This window comes from Lepidothrix coronata, unplaced genomic scaffold (genome assembly GCF_001604755.1).
Source record: "Lepidothrix coronata isolate B3197 unplaced genomic scaffold, Lepidothrix_coronata-1.0 Scaffold91, whole genome shotgun sequence".
Lineage (NCBI taxonomy): Eukaryota > Metazoa > Chordata > Aves > Passeriformes > Pipridae > Lepidothrix > Lepidothrix coronata.
In genome coordinates this window covers 3,358,538-3,373,404 of record NW_016690271.1, presented here as the reverse complement: position 1 = coordinate 3,373,404, position 14,867 = coordinate 3,358,538, and the positions used below count along the sequence as shown (strand labels likewise).

General features: G+C 48.3%; 1 protein-coding gene across 13 annotated transcripts in view; it reads left to right on the top strand.

Annotated features, from left to right (window-relative positions):
* Positions 1-565: 565 nt before the first annotated feature.
* The window catches only part of MSI2 (musashi RNA binding protein 2), a 221,682-nt gene continuing 207,380 nt past the window's right edge, over positions 566-14,867 (top strand). For all 13 annotated transcript variants that reach the window (XR_001875920.1, XR_001875921.1, XM_017821648.1 and 10 more), the window contains exons 1-5: positions 566-648; positions 810-850; positions 976-1,057; positions 1,422-1,506; positions 5,581-5,622. Coding sequence is in view for 11 of the 13 variants with exons in the window: in XM_017821648.1 (XP_017677137.1) it covers positions 587-648; positions 810-850; positions 976-1,057; positions 1,422-1,506; positions 5,581-5,622 (312 nt within the window). In the remaining 2 variants the exon portion in view is untranslated. The remainder of the gene's footprint in view (positions 649-809; positions 851-975; positions 1,058-1,421; positions 1,507-5,580; positions 5,623-14,867) is intronic.

The window sequence follows — 14,867 nt, the reverse complement described above, 5'->3', positions numbered from 1 at the left end:
GAGGGAGCGGGGTGTGAGGGAGCGGAGCAGCCCCAGGGAGCCGGGCGGGCTGTGAGGGAGCGGGGTGTGAGGGAGCGGAGCAGCCCCAGGGAGCCGGGCGGGCTGTGAGGGAGCGGGGTGTGAGGGAGCGGAGCAGCCCCAGGGAGCCGGGCGAGCTGTGAGGGACCGACGGGTCCCGGACACGCGCGGGGCGCAGGCGGGCGGCGCGCGGAGAGGGCGCGGTGACGTCACGGTGACGTCACACAGGGCCACGCGCCGGCGGCGGCCCCGCCCCCGGGAGGGAGGAGGGAGGGGAGGGAGGGGCGGGATGGAGGGAGGGGAGGGGAGGATGGCGGCGGGGGGGGAGGGAGCGCCGGCGCGGCGCTGAGCTAAGCCGATCCCACGTGTGACGGATCTGGCTGCTGCCCCAGCGCCTCTCCAGTGAGATCCTCCGGTAGCGGAGGGAGGAGGAGGAGGAGGAGGAGGAGGAGGGGGGAAGGGAAAAAAGGGGCACAGCAAGCGGAGCGAACCGAGCCGGAGCCGGGCCGGGGGGGGCGGGTTGGGCGGGGGGGGGGGGTTCTCTCAGGGGCTCTCGCTCGGCGCGGCCATGGAGGCGGACGGGAGCCAGGCTACCTCGGGGAGCCCCGGAGAGGCGCAGCACGACCCCGGGTAAGTCGGCGGGGCGGCGGGGGCGCGGAGCGGGGCGGCGGGGGGCGGCGAGGCGGGCCCGCCCCGCTCCGCTCCGCGCCCCTCCGCCCCGCCGGGAGCTGCCCCGTCAAAATGGCCGATCCCGCACCGGCGCTCAACTCCGCTCTGCTCTCTCCCTCCAGCAAGATGTTCATCGGCGGCCTCAGCTGGCAAACCTCACCAGGTAACCCCCCCGCCGCCCCTTCCCCACACGCGTCCCGCCCCGCGTGGGCCGCGTCCCGCCGCGCCGGGCCCTGCCCGCGCCCCCCAGCCCTGACCCTCCTCTCCCTCTCTGCTCTTTCTCCGCAGACAGCCTTAGAGACTATTTTAGCAAATTCGGAGAAATTAGGGAGTGTATGGTCATGCGGGACCCCACCACCAAGCGCTCCAGGTAAAACCGCCGCCCACCCCGCTCGGGTTGACAAACTTCGCGAGTTGCCGTCGGGGCGGGTGGACCCGCACCCCCCAAAATCCCACCCCGAAATCCCAGCCCCGCATCCCACCCCGCGCGCGGGGCGCTGCGGGAGGGCTCTCCCCGCCCGCATCCCTCCGGTCCGGAGCAGGAAACAAAGCGGCCGGTGGAGCCGGAGCGGGGCTGGGGGTCGCGGCCGCCGCCGCCCGCCCGCCCCCCGCACCCGGGGGCTTCGGGGAAGGGAGCGGGGGGGACGGCACGGCGGTTTATTTTTGTGACTTCTCCCCTCGCCTCTAATTCTCATCACCTCCCCCCCCATCCCCTCGCTCTTTGTCTCTCGCAGAGGCTTCGGGTTCGTTACGTTCGCGGATCCGGCGAGTGTAGACAAAGTCCTGGCTCAGCCGCACCACGAGCTGGACTCCAAGACGGTAGGTCGTGGTGGGGCTCCCGCCCGCCCTTCCCGGCACGGCGGGGACGCGACCCGGGCGCACCGAGCCCCGCTCGGGCCGCTGTCAGGCTGTCATTGAACCGGGACCTTGCATGGCTGGGGGTTTTCCTTTCTATTTTTTTCTGGGCTCTGCCTTTAACTTGCAAAAAGCGGCAACTTTCTTTTTTTTTTTTTCCTAAGCCCGAATTCCCCCATACCGACCGCTGGCTCCTCCCCCGGCCTTATATTTTATTGAGCGGTGACATTGAAAAAGCTGAGGAGTAAAATCCAACTTTTTTTTTCGGTGTTGGGCTGCAGAATGCTTTCTGCAGGGAACTTTGTGCTTCTTTTGATTGATTATTTATATATTGGTGCACGCGTTTCAAGGTGGGAGTGACTTACTGTCAAACCGTGAAAGCTGCTGCTCGTGTCATTTCCCAAAGTCATTTTTTGGAGAGGTCCCCTCACCTGTGATGGCAGGGCCCTTACGAAACGCACGCGTTCATTTATGGGAGGCTCTGCGAGAGGTGGAGAGTGGCTGTGGTAGAGAAGCACGAGTCCTAATGTGTTGTTGTTTCTCCAGAGCTTTTTGCTGTGCTCAATCTTCAGTGCATAACATAAGGAAAAAAATGCTCATGGGATTCAGCTGATCTATTTTTTTTTTTTTTAATGAACATCCCATTTGCTTAAAAAAAAAAAATAAAAGAAATTCCACCCCTGAGTTTCCCCTTGCCCCAGTACGGCATTTTCGGTATTGGGTCAAACAAAAGGTATCCAGAGAGTGCAGCTCCGGGCCCTGTTTTCTCCCTGTGATCAAGGCCATGCAAAAAGATGAAGTTTTGTGCCTCCTACTTTGTTGTAGTTTCAGCCTCGGCAGACCTGGGAGGGGAGGGGGGAAGGACACTGGTAGAGGTCATCACTGCTCTGGTGCTGCTGGCTCCGGAGGGGGTTGTGTTTTGGGAAGGGAAGGCTCGTGCTGGTGGAACTGCAGAGCTTCTGCTGGACGGATCGAGCGTGTTCCTTACTGTAACTGGGTTTTATAGTCTGTGTTCTGGGGCTTAAAGGTTTTATTTTAACCTGAGCGTGGTGTTAGGAGGAATCCTGTCTCGGTGCTGCAACATCTCGTGGGTGCCTGTGTGCAAGATTATAGTTAAACGAAGAATAGGAGGAGCAGGGAGCAAACATGAGTGCATGATTTTTAAAAAATGCAATTTATATGGAAACAAAAAGCCCAAAGCTCTCATAGAAGCAGGTGGAATCTAGTGTTTTAATTCGACCTACAGATTCTGCTGGGCTTGTCTGAGCACGAAGCCCATGCTTTCACATGCCTTAATAATTTGATTTTAGGTTTAATCAGATATGGTAAGATAACTGATTCAACCGTGCTCCTGAGATTAAACTCACCAGACTTTTCATGTACAGCTATATGTTCTATGTGTTTTTAAAGATAAATTTAGATAAGAAGAACAAAGGCAAACAGTATCTTCAACGAGGGTTTTTTAAAAAAATAAATCATGAGAGGACACCCTGTCATATTTCTGACTATAATTAGGTCCTCCCCCAGCTTTTTTCCTGTATCTTAGTCTAGTCCCTGCAATGTATTAATTTGCTTTTCTCTGGGGGAGGGGCAAAGAGCTTCACCAGGACAAATTCCCTCAGTTTGGTTGTGTGATAATGATTGAATCAATCCAAATATGAAATTGCCCTTAGAATCAGAAACAAACACAGAGCCAGGCAGGTCCTTTCAGGCGTGTATTTGTAGAGTATTGTAGTAACTGTTGTGCAGTATTACAAGGCATTTGACTCTGTTTCAACGTTCAGCACAGGAGGCAGATCGGTTGGGTATTGGCATGGAAACGTCGCTCTTGTTTACAGTTACGTTTAAAGCTTTGTTTAGGTAATGGCCATTCATATCAGAAATAGTATTATAGTCATTTCCTAGAGGACTTGTAGATACAGTAAGTAGAATTGTACCTAACTAACTAATTTTTTTTTGGTAGAACTTTGTTTTTTGTTTTCTTTTTTTTTTTTTTAATTTTTTTTCTTTTTGGTTGTTGTTTAAATAGTTGACAGGGTTATGCAAAAGGTATGGATTTGCCACATCCATTGCTAGTATTTGTCTTCAAAGGCTGATGGTGTTTATTTGAAAGGTTTGGGGAAGGAAAATTCAGTTCTTTAAGAAAATCTGTCGCTGTGGTGCAAAGGACTTCATGCTCTTTGAACTGACCTTCAAAATGAATGTGTTGCTTTGGAGTTTAATGGCTCTCCCTGCTTTTAACCAAAGGGACTTTGCAGTGATGTCCTTCTGGTGGGTCTGTTATACTTTGGTGAGAAAACCTGTGCTCTTGAAACAAACAGGAATGTGCAAATTTGCCTTCACCTTTGGGTACCGCTGTGGAAAATCCGTACCTGTTGTATTTCCCCAGTAGACAAATGCCTAGTCAGTGCTGAATATATTTGTAGATAATGTTAATCTCTATGAAAAGGTTAGCTTTCTAGATAAATAATTTTACTTTTTATGCTTTTTGAACAATAAAGTGGCATGTAATCACTCATTTCTCAGGTGTGTCTTAAAACAGATGCTACATTTGTATCTGATGGAGACAAATCAGTTTATCAGTTGCACATGAAATGTTTGCGATATTTCCCATTTGGACAAATTAATTGAGTAAAGCTGCTTTTTAGGAGAGGCCCATGGTTATTTAGCAGTGCCAGGAATATTTATCACCACAGAATAACAGTACCAAAGGGAAATGTCTCCCTTTTCCTTGTCAAGGTTAGCTCGAGGGGAGAAAACCCAACAAAAGCCAAACCCAAACTCTGAAAGAAAGCCTCTATTTCTGAATATGCTTAACATGTTAGTGTCATCAGTTAGTTACAGAGACAACACTGAAAGCAGTCCCAGCTTGCACAGTTCAGGTAGGATTTAGTACTTCCAAACATCCTTTCCAGATTCTGTAGAACATGTCTGCATGCAGGTGCTGCTGAGAGCTGGAGGTGAAACCAGCAGCACAGAGGCATTTTATTGCAGTTTAAACTGGGCAGTTGTTAACGTGTTTATTTACATCCAGCCATGCATCTGTAGTGGTGACTTTTTGGTTTTAAGTCATTTTGTCATGGGAGAGAGGAGTCCCTTTTTAGAGATGACCCGTGTGGAAGTTGTGTGTAAAAGTGCAGAAGGAGCGTTTGGGAATTGCAGAGTGGGCACACTCTGTAATGGATGCAGCACAGTGGGGGTCAACTCCATCTTAAGGGAATGTGGGGTAGAGCAAGGATTTTTTTTTTCCCCCCCTTCCTTTTTGTGTCTGTGGTGACGTAACTCCTTCATGGAAAACCTTTTCTAGGAACTTGTTTTCTTCTGGTGTAAGTGCCTGTATGATTCACATACACAAAACCTGCAGGTGTTTGTGTCTTCCCCTGCTCTCTTCCCACCTTATCCCATAAATGCCCCTTTTTGGTTCTCCATTACTCACTTATATTCTTGGAGAGCTGGCAAACCAGATCAATTTGGCATGTAGTTACGAAGGAGCATCTAGCCCTTCTGATACTTTAGTTTTAATAATTGAAACGTGAATAATTTGACTTCGGTTTTGACTTTCCTTTTTAGTGTGGTGTTGCTCATCAGTTGACAAAACAGAGCAGAAAAAGAACCTGTAACCCCAAACCCAACCGTGGGAAGGTGCAGGTGTCAAACCCAGCAAGTTAAGATGTTGGTCAGGAATGCTGGCCCTCTTCCTGTGCAACCTCCAGAGCATGCAGATAATCCCTAACACGCAGTTTTGGTGGTAGAGGCAGCACCCAGAGACTAATCCAGAGCTCCCCGAGCACCAGTGGGGATCGTTTCCCAGAAGATGATAGAGGTGTGCAGAAGAGATGTTTTCTTCCTCTCTTCCCATCTCCTTCCCCAGACAAACCCAGTCTGTGACCCATCAGTTCCAGAGTGGTTCTGGATGACCCGGTGTGCTGAACTACAAGCCTGAGAAATGAGGGATTAATAATTCAATGATTTAAAACCAAAATACTCTGCAATGACAACCAAAGCTATCTTGTTGATTTCCCCTTTCTTTTTCCTCAGATTGACCCTAAAGTTGCGTTTCCCCGACGAGCACAGCCCAAGGTAAGTAGGAGGATCGATAATAGGATTTTAGGCACACAGAGAGTCATTGTTGCCAGGCAGTTCGGGTTTCAGCCGGGGAATTGGCAATGAAAGCTTTTAAAGCCGGAGTGCTGGCGTCTGAGGGGATCAGCGAGTGGCTGTGGCACAGGGGAGAGCTCTGTGCTGCCGTGTCTGACCGTGTCCGTGCAGGGTGGTCGGTGCGGCCGAAGGGCAGAGCCGCCCCCGGATCCGTCGGGATTCGCGGCCGCAGCCCCGCGTCCGTGGGGCTGTTCCACACAGCGTGTTCTGCAGGGTGTTTGTGGAGAGTGTTTGGATTAAGTACAGACTTCAGCCTTGTTTTGAGCTGAGCTTTCAGTTCTGTGGTTGTAATGGTTGTAGTGGATGGGAATATATCTCTGCCTTCATTGTTTGCGAATTTTCTTTTGTATAACTTGAGGTGTGTGTGGAGCCCAGTGAGTGTTGGATAGCAAGTTTCTGATGAGGCCCTGAGCTCTTGGGGCCATAGGGTATATTTTGCAAGAGCAGAAGGACAATGAGGTCTGAGTGTCCAGCTGGTCAGGCTGGAGCAGTGACCCGGCCATGGTGTGACCAGTCTCCACGAAGGGACAGGGATAGGCAGAGACACTTCTGCCTGTGTGCTGCCTCCAAACCCACTGTGCCATCGCTCCTGGAGGCACTGCCCGTGCAATGGGAGTGGTTGCTGCCCTTTAGGCTGTGCCTAATGAAAACAAAGCAGTTCCAAAGCCAAACGTGCAGTGTGTGAATTTTGAAAACCAGGGACTGAAAGAAAACTTTTGTCATTGTCTTTGTTTTTGAGAGTCTGTTGGAAAAAGTTCAGCTGGTGTATGGCACTTGTACACGCTCTAGTCATCTTGGGTTACTTCAGTCTTCTGATTAAAAAGATGGAAAGGCAAGGCTGCAGATTTGTGGATGCAAGTCAGCAAGGAAAAGTGGTCTAAAGCTGGTGGGAATGAGTTCTTGAAAAAAAAAAGGGAGCAAACTCCAACAGCCTACTTGCAGAATTTTAAACCAGACTAATGTAGGGAGATGTTTAGAGGTTCTTTTCTTCCTAGGACATATCTAATAACTAACTGGTAAATAATGGTGTGCCTGGCTTGTTTCTGTGCTGAGCAAGGAGTTTATAATGTGTGGGGCTTGTGGCTTCTGGATTATGTTGTTGGATTGATTCTGTCTGTAAGATGCGATGTCAAGTTACCAGAATTTTGGTCTTGTGCAGTGACTGATGTTCCTTTCCCCCTTCCCAATACCTTTTAAAGGCTTATTTACATTTTAAACTGTCTTCAATTACCAGTTATCTGTTTCTACAGTGTTATTTGGAGAAGTTTATAAAGCTTACAACAGAGCTGTTAAGCTGTCCCATGTGATTCTTCTCTAACAATTAAAAAAACCAGGGCATGTCTTACGTGGAAGATATTAGTGAGTTAAATTTTCGGGTTAAAGAATGCAAAATCAGGTTGTTTTTACAAAGGGGATTTTGTTTTCCTCTGCATAGGGTGTTTTTTTTCCCCTTGGTGTTTGGTAACAGACATCTTTCGAGTGTGGGGCAAATGCTGGAACGTAGGCTGGATGCCACTCCTGGCAGGATCTTGCTCTCTCTGGAGAGGTCAGCAGTGTCTGTTGCTGCTTTTTACACACTTGTCCTTTCTAAGTGTCGGGATGTCTATGGGGCATTTGAAAAAAATCTGAAGATTGAAACCAGCCCTATTTGGAAACTGGAGAAAAGCAGATGCAATAAAGAACAGATTTTACATCTATTATGACGTGTCATTCTGGCCAGCATTTCATAATCTGGATATTTTGGTTTTTGTTTTTTAATTAGATATTGAATTAAGGTTTTGGACTTTAGCTGTTCATTTATCCCAGTTGAATAGCAAATGCTCAGCGTTAAAATGTGACTGTACTTTAGTCTAATTAACTAGCTAATGCTTGGGTCTGTGGAGATTAATGGCATTTAATGAAACGTCTCTGTCTCTCTCTAGGTGCAAGGGGAGAATTTGTTTGGGGTTTTTTCCCCCCACACCAAGTAATCTTCCTTTTAGCAAAATGGGGATTTGTTTTTTTGTGACTTTCCTGGCAGTGACGGGTGCTGAGGTGGGAGCAGGGCTGGGGGTGCATTCCCCATTCTGCTTCCCTCCCTCCCTCCATCCATCTCCTTCCTTCAGGAGCCCTTTTGACCCTCCTCAGCATGATTAACTCTTCAGTGGGCTCATGTGCACTGGCTCTGCCCTTGCCAGGTCCAGTGCCCGTGGTGGTCTGCGGGGTCACACTCACCCACTTGTGCGTGTTCCTTCCCCCTCCTCATCCACGGGAATTGCTCCTTGCCCCTTTCAAACCACAGCCCAGTAAAAGCTTTCTTTTGGGCTTTTTAAACTGCATCTCCATGGTTTGACACCTCTCTGGTGATGCAAATTGGTTCCTGAGCAAGCAGTGGCAGGTTGTAACAGCCGAGCATTCTTCCCTGATTTTCTTAGAATGACCCTCTCGGAAAATCCTGCTGATTGCCTCCAGTGGATTATGCCATGATGTGTAATCCTGCTCTCCTTGGGAAGTCCAGGACGACTTGAAGCCATTGTTTTAGGAAATTTGCTGCAGGGTTTAACTCATTGGGGCTCTGGTGTATGGCTAGCAGCGAGATGAAAAGAGTGTACTCCTGCGGCTGCTGTTCCTTGATAAAAATCTGTCTTGTTTCCAAGTGCTGGAAGGCACTCTGTAACAGTAGATCATTTATAACTCTGCTGACTTAAAAAATCCTTAAAAAGCAGCAGCGATGGGGTGGCAGTAGTTTTGTACCCCCTTTTGAATACTGAAGACTATTAATAGTTTGTCTTTTTACTATACATAGCCTGCCAGTTCTGATATTACCTGCTCTATTAGGTTGGAGAATCTTTGACTTAGCATGTTCATTAGATATTTTCACATGTAAGCAATTTCCTCCCTCACCCCTCTGCCTTAGGGATTTATTTAAAAACCAAAACAAACCTGAAGAGCAAAAGGACAGCAGCCTCTGTCCACAGAGAAGCTCCTTGGCCATGAAAATATCTTTGTGTGACTTACTGGTGCAGAAACTTAGATGCTTTGTTGTGCAGAGCCCTGTATGAAACAGGAGCAGGTAAAACTTCAGTCAAAGTTTGCAGTTAGTGAGGCTGCCCACCGAGTTGTGTTTTGTGTTCAGGTTCCTCCAGGATGGGATGGAGCTGCTTGTTCTTCCAGCACTTATTGGAGGGGCAGAAAGCACATGGTTGGGAATTGCTCCCAGTTCAACGAGCTGGACCTACTTGTAGTAACATTGATGGTGTCCAAGGGCACTGAGTATGTGCCCTGCTGGCTGTGGGATGTATCCTTCCTCTTCAGGAATGAGAGGAATAGAAAGGGCAGGGTAACTGCTGCTGCTGGAGCTGCTGCTGTGGCTCACTGGCATGGGCTGGCACTGGGTGCTGGATGTCTGCTGTCCTGTCTGCTGATGGCCCAGAGTAAAGGTGGTTATTGCATATTTTAATTTGGGATCTAGTCTGTGGGTTGGGTACAGAATGCTGGTGACAGTTTGGTCACAAAACATCAAAAGAACTTTATTTGGTGAGGGAAGCTTTTTGTTTGGTGATGGGCTGGTGATGCTGAACCCCGAGGTCTTTGCTAGATGTGTTGTGTTCTCCCAGAGGTGGGTGCAGAGCTGAGCACAGCCCTGGCCCCTCAGTGCCCCGGTCAGTCAGGCAGGGGCTGTGCACACTGTGTGGACCTTGTCTGTGGCCTGGCTGGTTTCCTGTCTGGCTGGGCACGTGGGCTGTAAGTGGTGCAGTTCTGCACATCTGGTCCTTCTTCTAGGGAAGAAACAGTGTCAACAACTCCCCTTTCATGGGAGTTGCTGCTGGTTAAAGCCATGTGAAGCTGGTATTCCAGAGCAGCAAATGGAGGGCATGCCCTTTTGGAATAACACCCAGGCCAACCTGGAATTTTTTTTTTTTTTTTTAGAGCTAACCAGTGGATTTGTGTGTCTGATTCCAATTAAGTTAACTGTGGGTGGGGTGTCTGCGTCCCTTGGCTGATAAGCCTGAGCCAGAGTAACAGGGAGAGATCTTATTCCAAAGCAAATGATGGACCTTGAAAATCAGGGGTTTGTTTGTTCCCTCCTCTCCTTCTGCCTGTAAACTCCAGGTTAGTCCCACTACTTCCTGTCTTATTTTAAGTATTGGGTAGACTTTGAAGTTGGGTTTTTTTTTTCAAAAGAATGTGAACTGGACACACTGGCAGAACTCAGGATTCTTCCTTTCCTGTCACCCTTCCTTCCCCACTGGGCTGTAAAGAGCAGCAAGGTCAGACCTTTTCCCTATGATTTTTTTGTTTGTTTGTTTGTTTGCTTGTTTTGTTTTTCTTTTTGGATTCCCCTGCATTTGCAGGTCTGGGTAGAGTAAGAGAGGAAGTATTTCCCGCTCGTGGCATCAGGCGTAGCTGTGTAGCGTGATCTGGTATTGTCTGTGTGCAGAGTCCTGTGAAGTCCTTACAGATGGTGTGAGGGATTTCTTTTTATGGTCTACAGCCACTCTTTGGGCATCTCATTCATCCAGCCTTGACGTAGATCCCTTGTCCAGTGTAAGCTGCTCCTAGAATTTGCTTCCCTCTGGCATTAGATGGTCAAGTGGACAAGTTGCAGAGTCTGAATCTTGGCTGATCAACCCAGGTCTTCTCGGGCAGTGGAGGATCAGGGTTTTGAAACCCCTTATTCTTGGGCTTGGGTTTGTGATGTGGTCTGGATGGGCAGGTGGTCTCTGTCCTTGGATGCCATGGCCAGATGACAAAGGGGCTGTGCAGGGCCTTCTGTGGAGTGCAGTGAATTCTGTCAGAAACAAGAGCTGAGCTGGATTTTTGTAATTCTGTCGTTTTTTGGAGATGTAAACATTTATTTCTTCTCCCCAGTCACTCAGGTAGATTGCTCACGTTGTCCTGAATCCCCACAGAGTGTCTTGTACTTGTTAGAATGTCTGTATTTCCATTTTCATTGCCTAAGGACATCTCTCATGTTTAGAATAGTCCTAATGTCCCTTTGACATGCTACTAACTAAAAATTAAAATTGAACACTAGCTAACGTGTTGGTTTTTTTATAGGTGATTCTGCATTCCCTGTGTTTTTCTGTATTGTTGGATTATTTTTAATGGCATCTACCAGGTGACTTTTCTGCACTTGCATATGCCAGGAAAGGTTCCAAAGTGAGGGAGGTCAGGGAAATGGAAGAGGAGCAGCATGGTAACACCCTTGTGTTCCCCTCTGCTTCCAGATTGAGTACATCTCGTCTGCAAAGTGCTGAGCCTTTATCAGCCCGGGGGTAGGTCTACTAATGACTGATCTAAAACCATCAAATTCATTTATTTGTCACTGCCAGTGACAGGCCAGTTAATGCTAATGGATTCTTTTTTTAGCCTGTTGACTCTGGTGATAGTCTCATAAATGTTGTGAAATCTAAAGCCTTAAGAGAACTTGTAACTCATTTTTAGAGGAGAGCTACTGAAACAGGGTAAGGTGGTGTGTGTACCTCAAGGTGTGTGTTGTGTTGAGAAGGAAAAAGAGCAGCTCCTAGTTTATTAGCCGTACACAGCTGTCTATGCTGTCCATAATAGTTACTTGATTTTTCAGTTGTATTGTAGTGTTCTCTTTAGGCATGTTTTGGGTCATGCTGTAAAGGAAGGAGAACCTGTAAATAGAGTCAGTCATCTTAGGGAAAAATGGCTTGTTTCAGAAAATGGTTCATCTGCAGGGCCTGGATCTTCTCTGCCCCTATTGTGTGAAAGCACTTAAACATATACTTAAGTTGGCATAAGCATGTAGGTAAGTGCTTTGCTGAATCAGGACGGACTAAAAACACATTATTAAATGCTTTGTTGAACTGTGAAGCTTGCAGCAGAAAAAGATTAAAAGATTACTTTGTGTATTTGAGAGTACTTTGTATATGGTCAGTCCCATAGCTTCTCTTTCGAAGACAAGCTGTTGTATCTCTCATTTCCCTGCCCTCACCAGAGGATCTCACTCACAAGAAGATACTAATCTGCTGTTTCCTCAAAAAAGTGATTGCAAGGTCAGTGTAGCATCAGACTTTAAAAAAAAAAAAATCATTGTTTAAGCTTAATTTAGTCTTCTAGCCCTGAAATCACACATTCTATTTGCCTTAGTCACTGGAATAATTCTGAAAAACTACGTGAGCAGTGTTCAGTGTGGCTTGGGTTTCTGTGATATTATTACTGTAGAAATTGTGGTTTGCTGAGTAATTTGGAAGTTAATGTGAATCTCTGTAGTCAGATCAGCATGCGGTATTAATAAGTTACTTCTAAACTTTGGCATTTTACTGCTCTCCTGGTGGAAGTATTTTAATTTTTGAGTGCAGAGAAAATCTGAAGAATGTTGGGAAGTTCTTTTGCCCTGCTCAGTCATTCCCTGTGTGGGAACATCTGCAGCTGGATGTATTGCTGTGACTGAGGAGCCTTAAATTAAGATTGTACTTCGGGAACTTTCTATTATAAAGAAGGACCCTATCCTGCTAAGGCTTATGCAATTCTGCACATGAGGAACAGTTCCAGAGACCTCAGTGAGCACGGATAAATGCAGACAAGGCTTCTTAATATGTTGGTGAAGTGTACATGGCAGGAAGGGTGAAGGAAAAGAAGTATTGACAGCAGCAGAAAGCGTCGCTGCCTCGGCCCTGCCCTCCCCCAGCAAAGACTTGCATTAATTTCCCATTGACTCTGATGTACAATAGGGAAGAGGTTTCAAGCTGACTGAAGGGGCAAAGGTCCAAGAAAACTACTGTAGCAAGAACTGATGCAGAGTGACAGTAATGAGGTGGCCTGGCAGGTGGGAGGGAAAAATGGTGGGGTGGGGGAAAGAAACTAATATCTAGTGAATTAAGTAGTTCCCAGGGTTTGAAGTTGTTAAGTCCTCTTGGTTTTATTTTCCTCTGTGTGCTGTACAAGTATGAGATGTGGCTGAGCAGGGCTCCTTGGCTGAGGACGTGGGTCCTGGTGCAGCTCCAGTCCTTGTGGTTTGGGACTGGGTCACTGGGAGTGCTGGTGTGGCCCAGCGGGTACAGAATTCTTCTGTAGTGTCCCCAAACCTGCACTGTGTTGTTTTAATCAGTCTTTTAGTATTCCTGACTCTGAGTTCATCTTCACATTGTTCTGTGGGTCAGCTGTGCATCAAAGAGAAGGTGAGGAGCACAGGGTGAAGAACTGTTTTGAAATTTTGATTTATTTAAAATAGGGACTGTGAAGCACCAGCAAGACTTTTGGAGTCTTGAATGCTGGTGGAAAGAGAATGATTGCTGGATAGAAACTCTGTGGAGGTTTTTGTAACAAATGCTGAGAGTACTGTGGTGTGGTGTGTAAAGAGGCTGCAAGGAGCTGAGCATTCGTCCCAAGTATCTGTAAATCCCACTGGATGGGGGGGGTACTGCTCAAGTTGGAGGCTTGGTTTGTGGCAAAAGCTTGTCAGCTCAGCACTGGCAGAAGGTTTGGTGTTTGCACTGCTGCAAAAAGGTGTTGCTGAAGGGGATATTGCCAGGGATTCTTCTGCAGTGCTTGCTGAGCGAGTGAAACTCCTGTTTAGTTTTCCTTTTGGCCGCATTATCAATCATTAATGTTCAGAGACGATTCCCTGCTCTGAGCCCGAGCTGTGTGCAGGGCCCTACATGTACACTGAGCATTTATCCTTTTGCCAAGGGTTTGCAAAGTGTTGCAATGAGTGTAAAGATGTTCATTTGCTGGTGAAATTCACCTACTTCTGCTGTTGTATTTGGCAGACCTACAGAGCCTATAGCAGCACCGTGTGCTCAGTGACTTGTGAAAGGGAACAGAAAACACTGAAAAGAAATCTGAAGTTACTACTGAGATGGGAAATATGATAGAAATTTCCTGAGGATGGAGGGTGTTGCCCCACCTTTTGGTCTGGGGCTGCTTCCAACCGTTGTGTTGGTTGGTGTCAACTCTTGATCTCTGCCATGTCCTCAGGATCTCTGGGAGATCTTTCCTGTGAGTCCTGAACAAGCCCTGCTGTGACAACTACAGTGGAAACTGTCAGCTTCTTGTGGCTGGAGCTCCCTTGCCTCAGAAAGTCTCCAGTACAAGGTGTTTGGGTTTTTTTGATTGATGTGTTTGCACTAGACAGCTCAGCTTTCTCCCCAGTTGCTTTCTGTGATTCCAGCTCTGGATGGGTGGCCTGCAGAATACTCACCAAACATTTGACTCTACCCTCTTCAAATATTACCTGGTGAAAAAAACCTTGTAAACCCACTGTGAAGAAGTCCTGGGCTGGTTTTGGCCCACTGTTGGCTGGGTTTGACCACTGAGAAAGCACAGAGTTGCTGTCAGTCAAGTCTGGTCTTGGCATAATGTGTAGGAACCCATGGGCCTGATACTGATGCTGCCTTTGAGCCTGGAGACAGAAAAAAAGGGGCAACAGGGGATTATCCAAAGCATCTCAGTGTGGCAGAGAACAGAGCAGCTTCCTGACACCCAGGTTTGATACCACAGTAAACGGCCGCCTCTGTCTGAAGGGGATGTTGGGAAGGAAGTGTGGGAAGCAGAGCAGTGTCACAGTCTGCCAGCTCTTCATGGGACTTGTCTTTGAGGGGGTTAAACTGAAGTTTTTTTGTTTTTAACGACTTTTGACTGTAAGGGAAAATAAGAGAGGCCCTGACTGGAGTGCCAGCGCTCCAGAGGATGTAACTGCTGAGGTTCCCCTGGCCAGGCTGCGCAGAGGGGGAAGCGAGATAAGGACGTGAGGCCGCAGCATGTGAAAGGTGGTTTGTGGTGTGAATTATGGCTGGTGCAGGTCTCATGGTGGTCACAAACCAGCACGGGAGCTGGGGTGCAGTGCTGGAGTGCTGGGAGGCAGGAGGGAGCCTGGCAGGGGATGGAAATGGGCTCAGCAGTGCTTTGTGAGGCAGGGCTGGTCCTGGTGCCCTCAGTAACGGGAGGAGAGGAGGAAGCATGAGGAAGCATGCTGAACTGCAGGTGTCCTGGAGCCTCTGCCTCCAGAGGAGCATTGGCTCCTGCTCCCTGCAGCGCTGGGCACTCAGCCATGCCGGGCGCTCCTCCGCCCCCGTGCTCCGGCCCTGGAAGCTGGTCCTGGAAGCTGGCTGTGCCGTGTGGCCCTCGTTCCTCCCAGTCCTGGAAGCTGGCTGTGCCGTGTGGCCCTCGTTCCTCCCAGTCCTGGAAGCTGGCTGTGCCGTGTGGCCCTCGTTCCT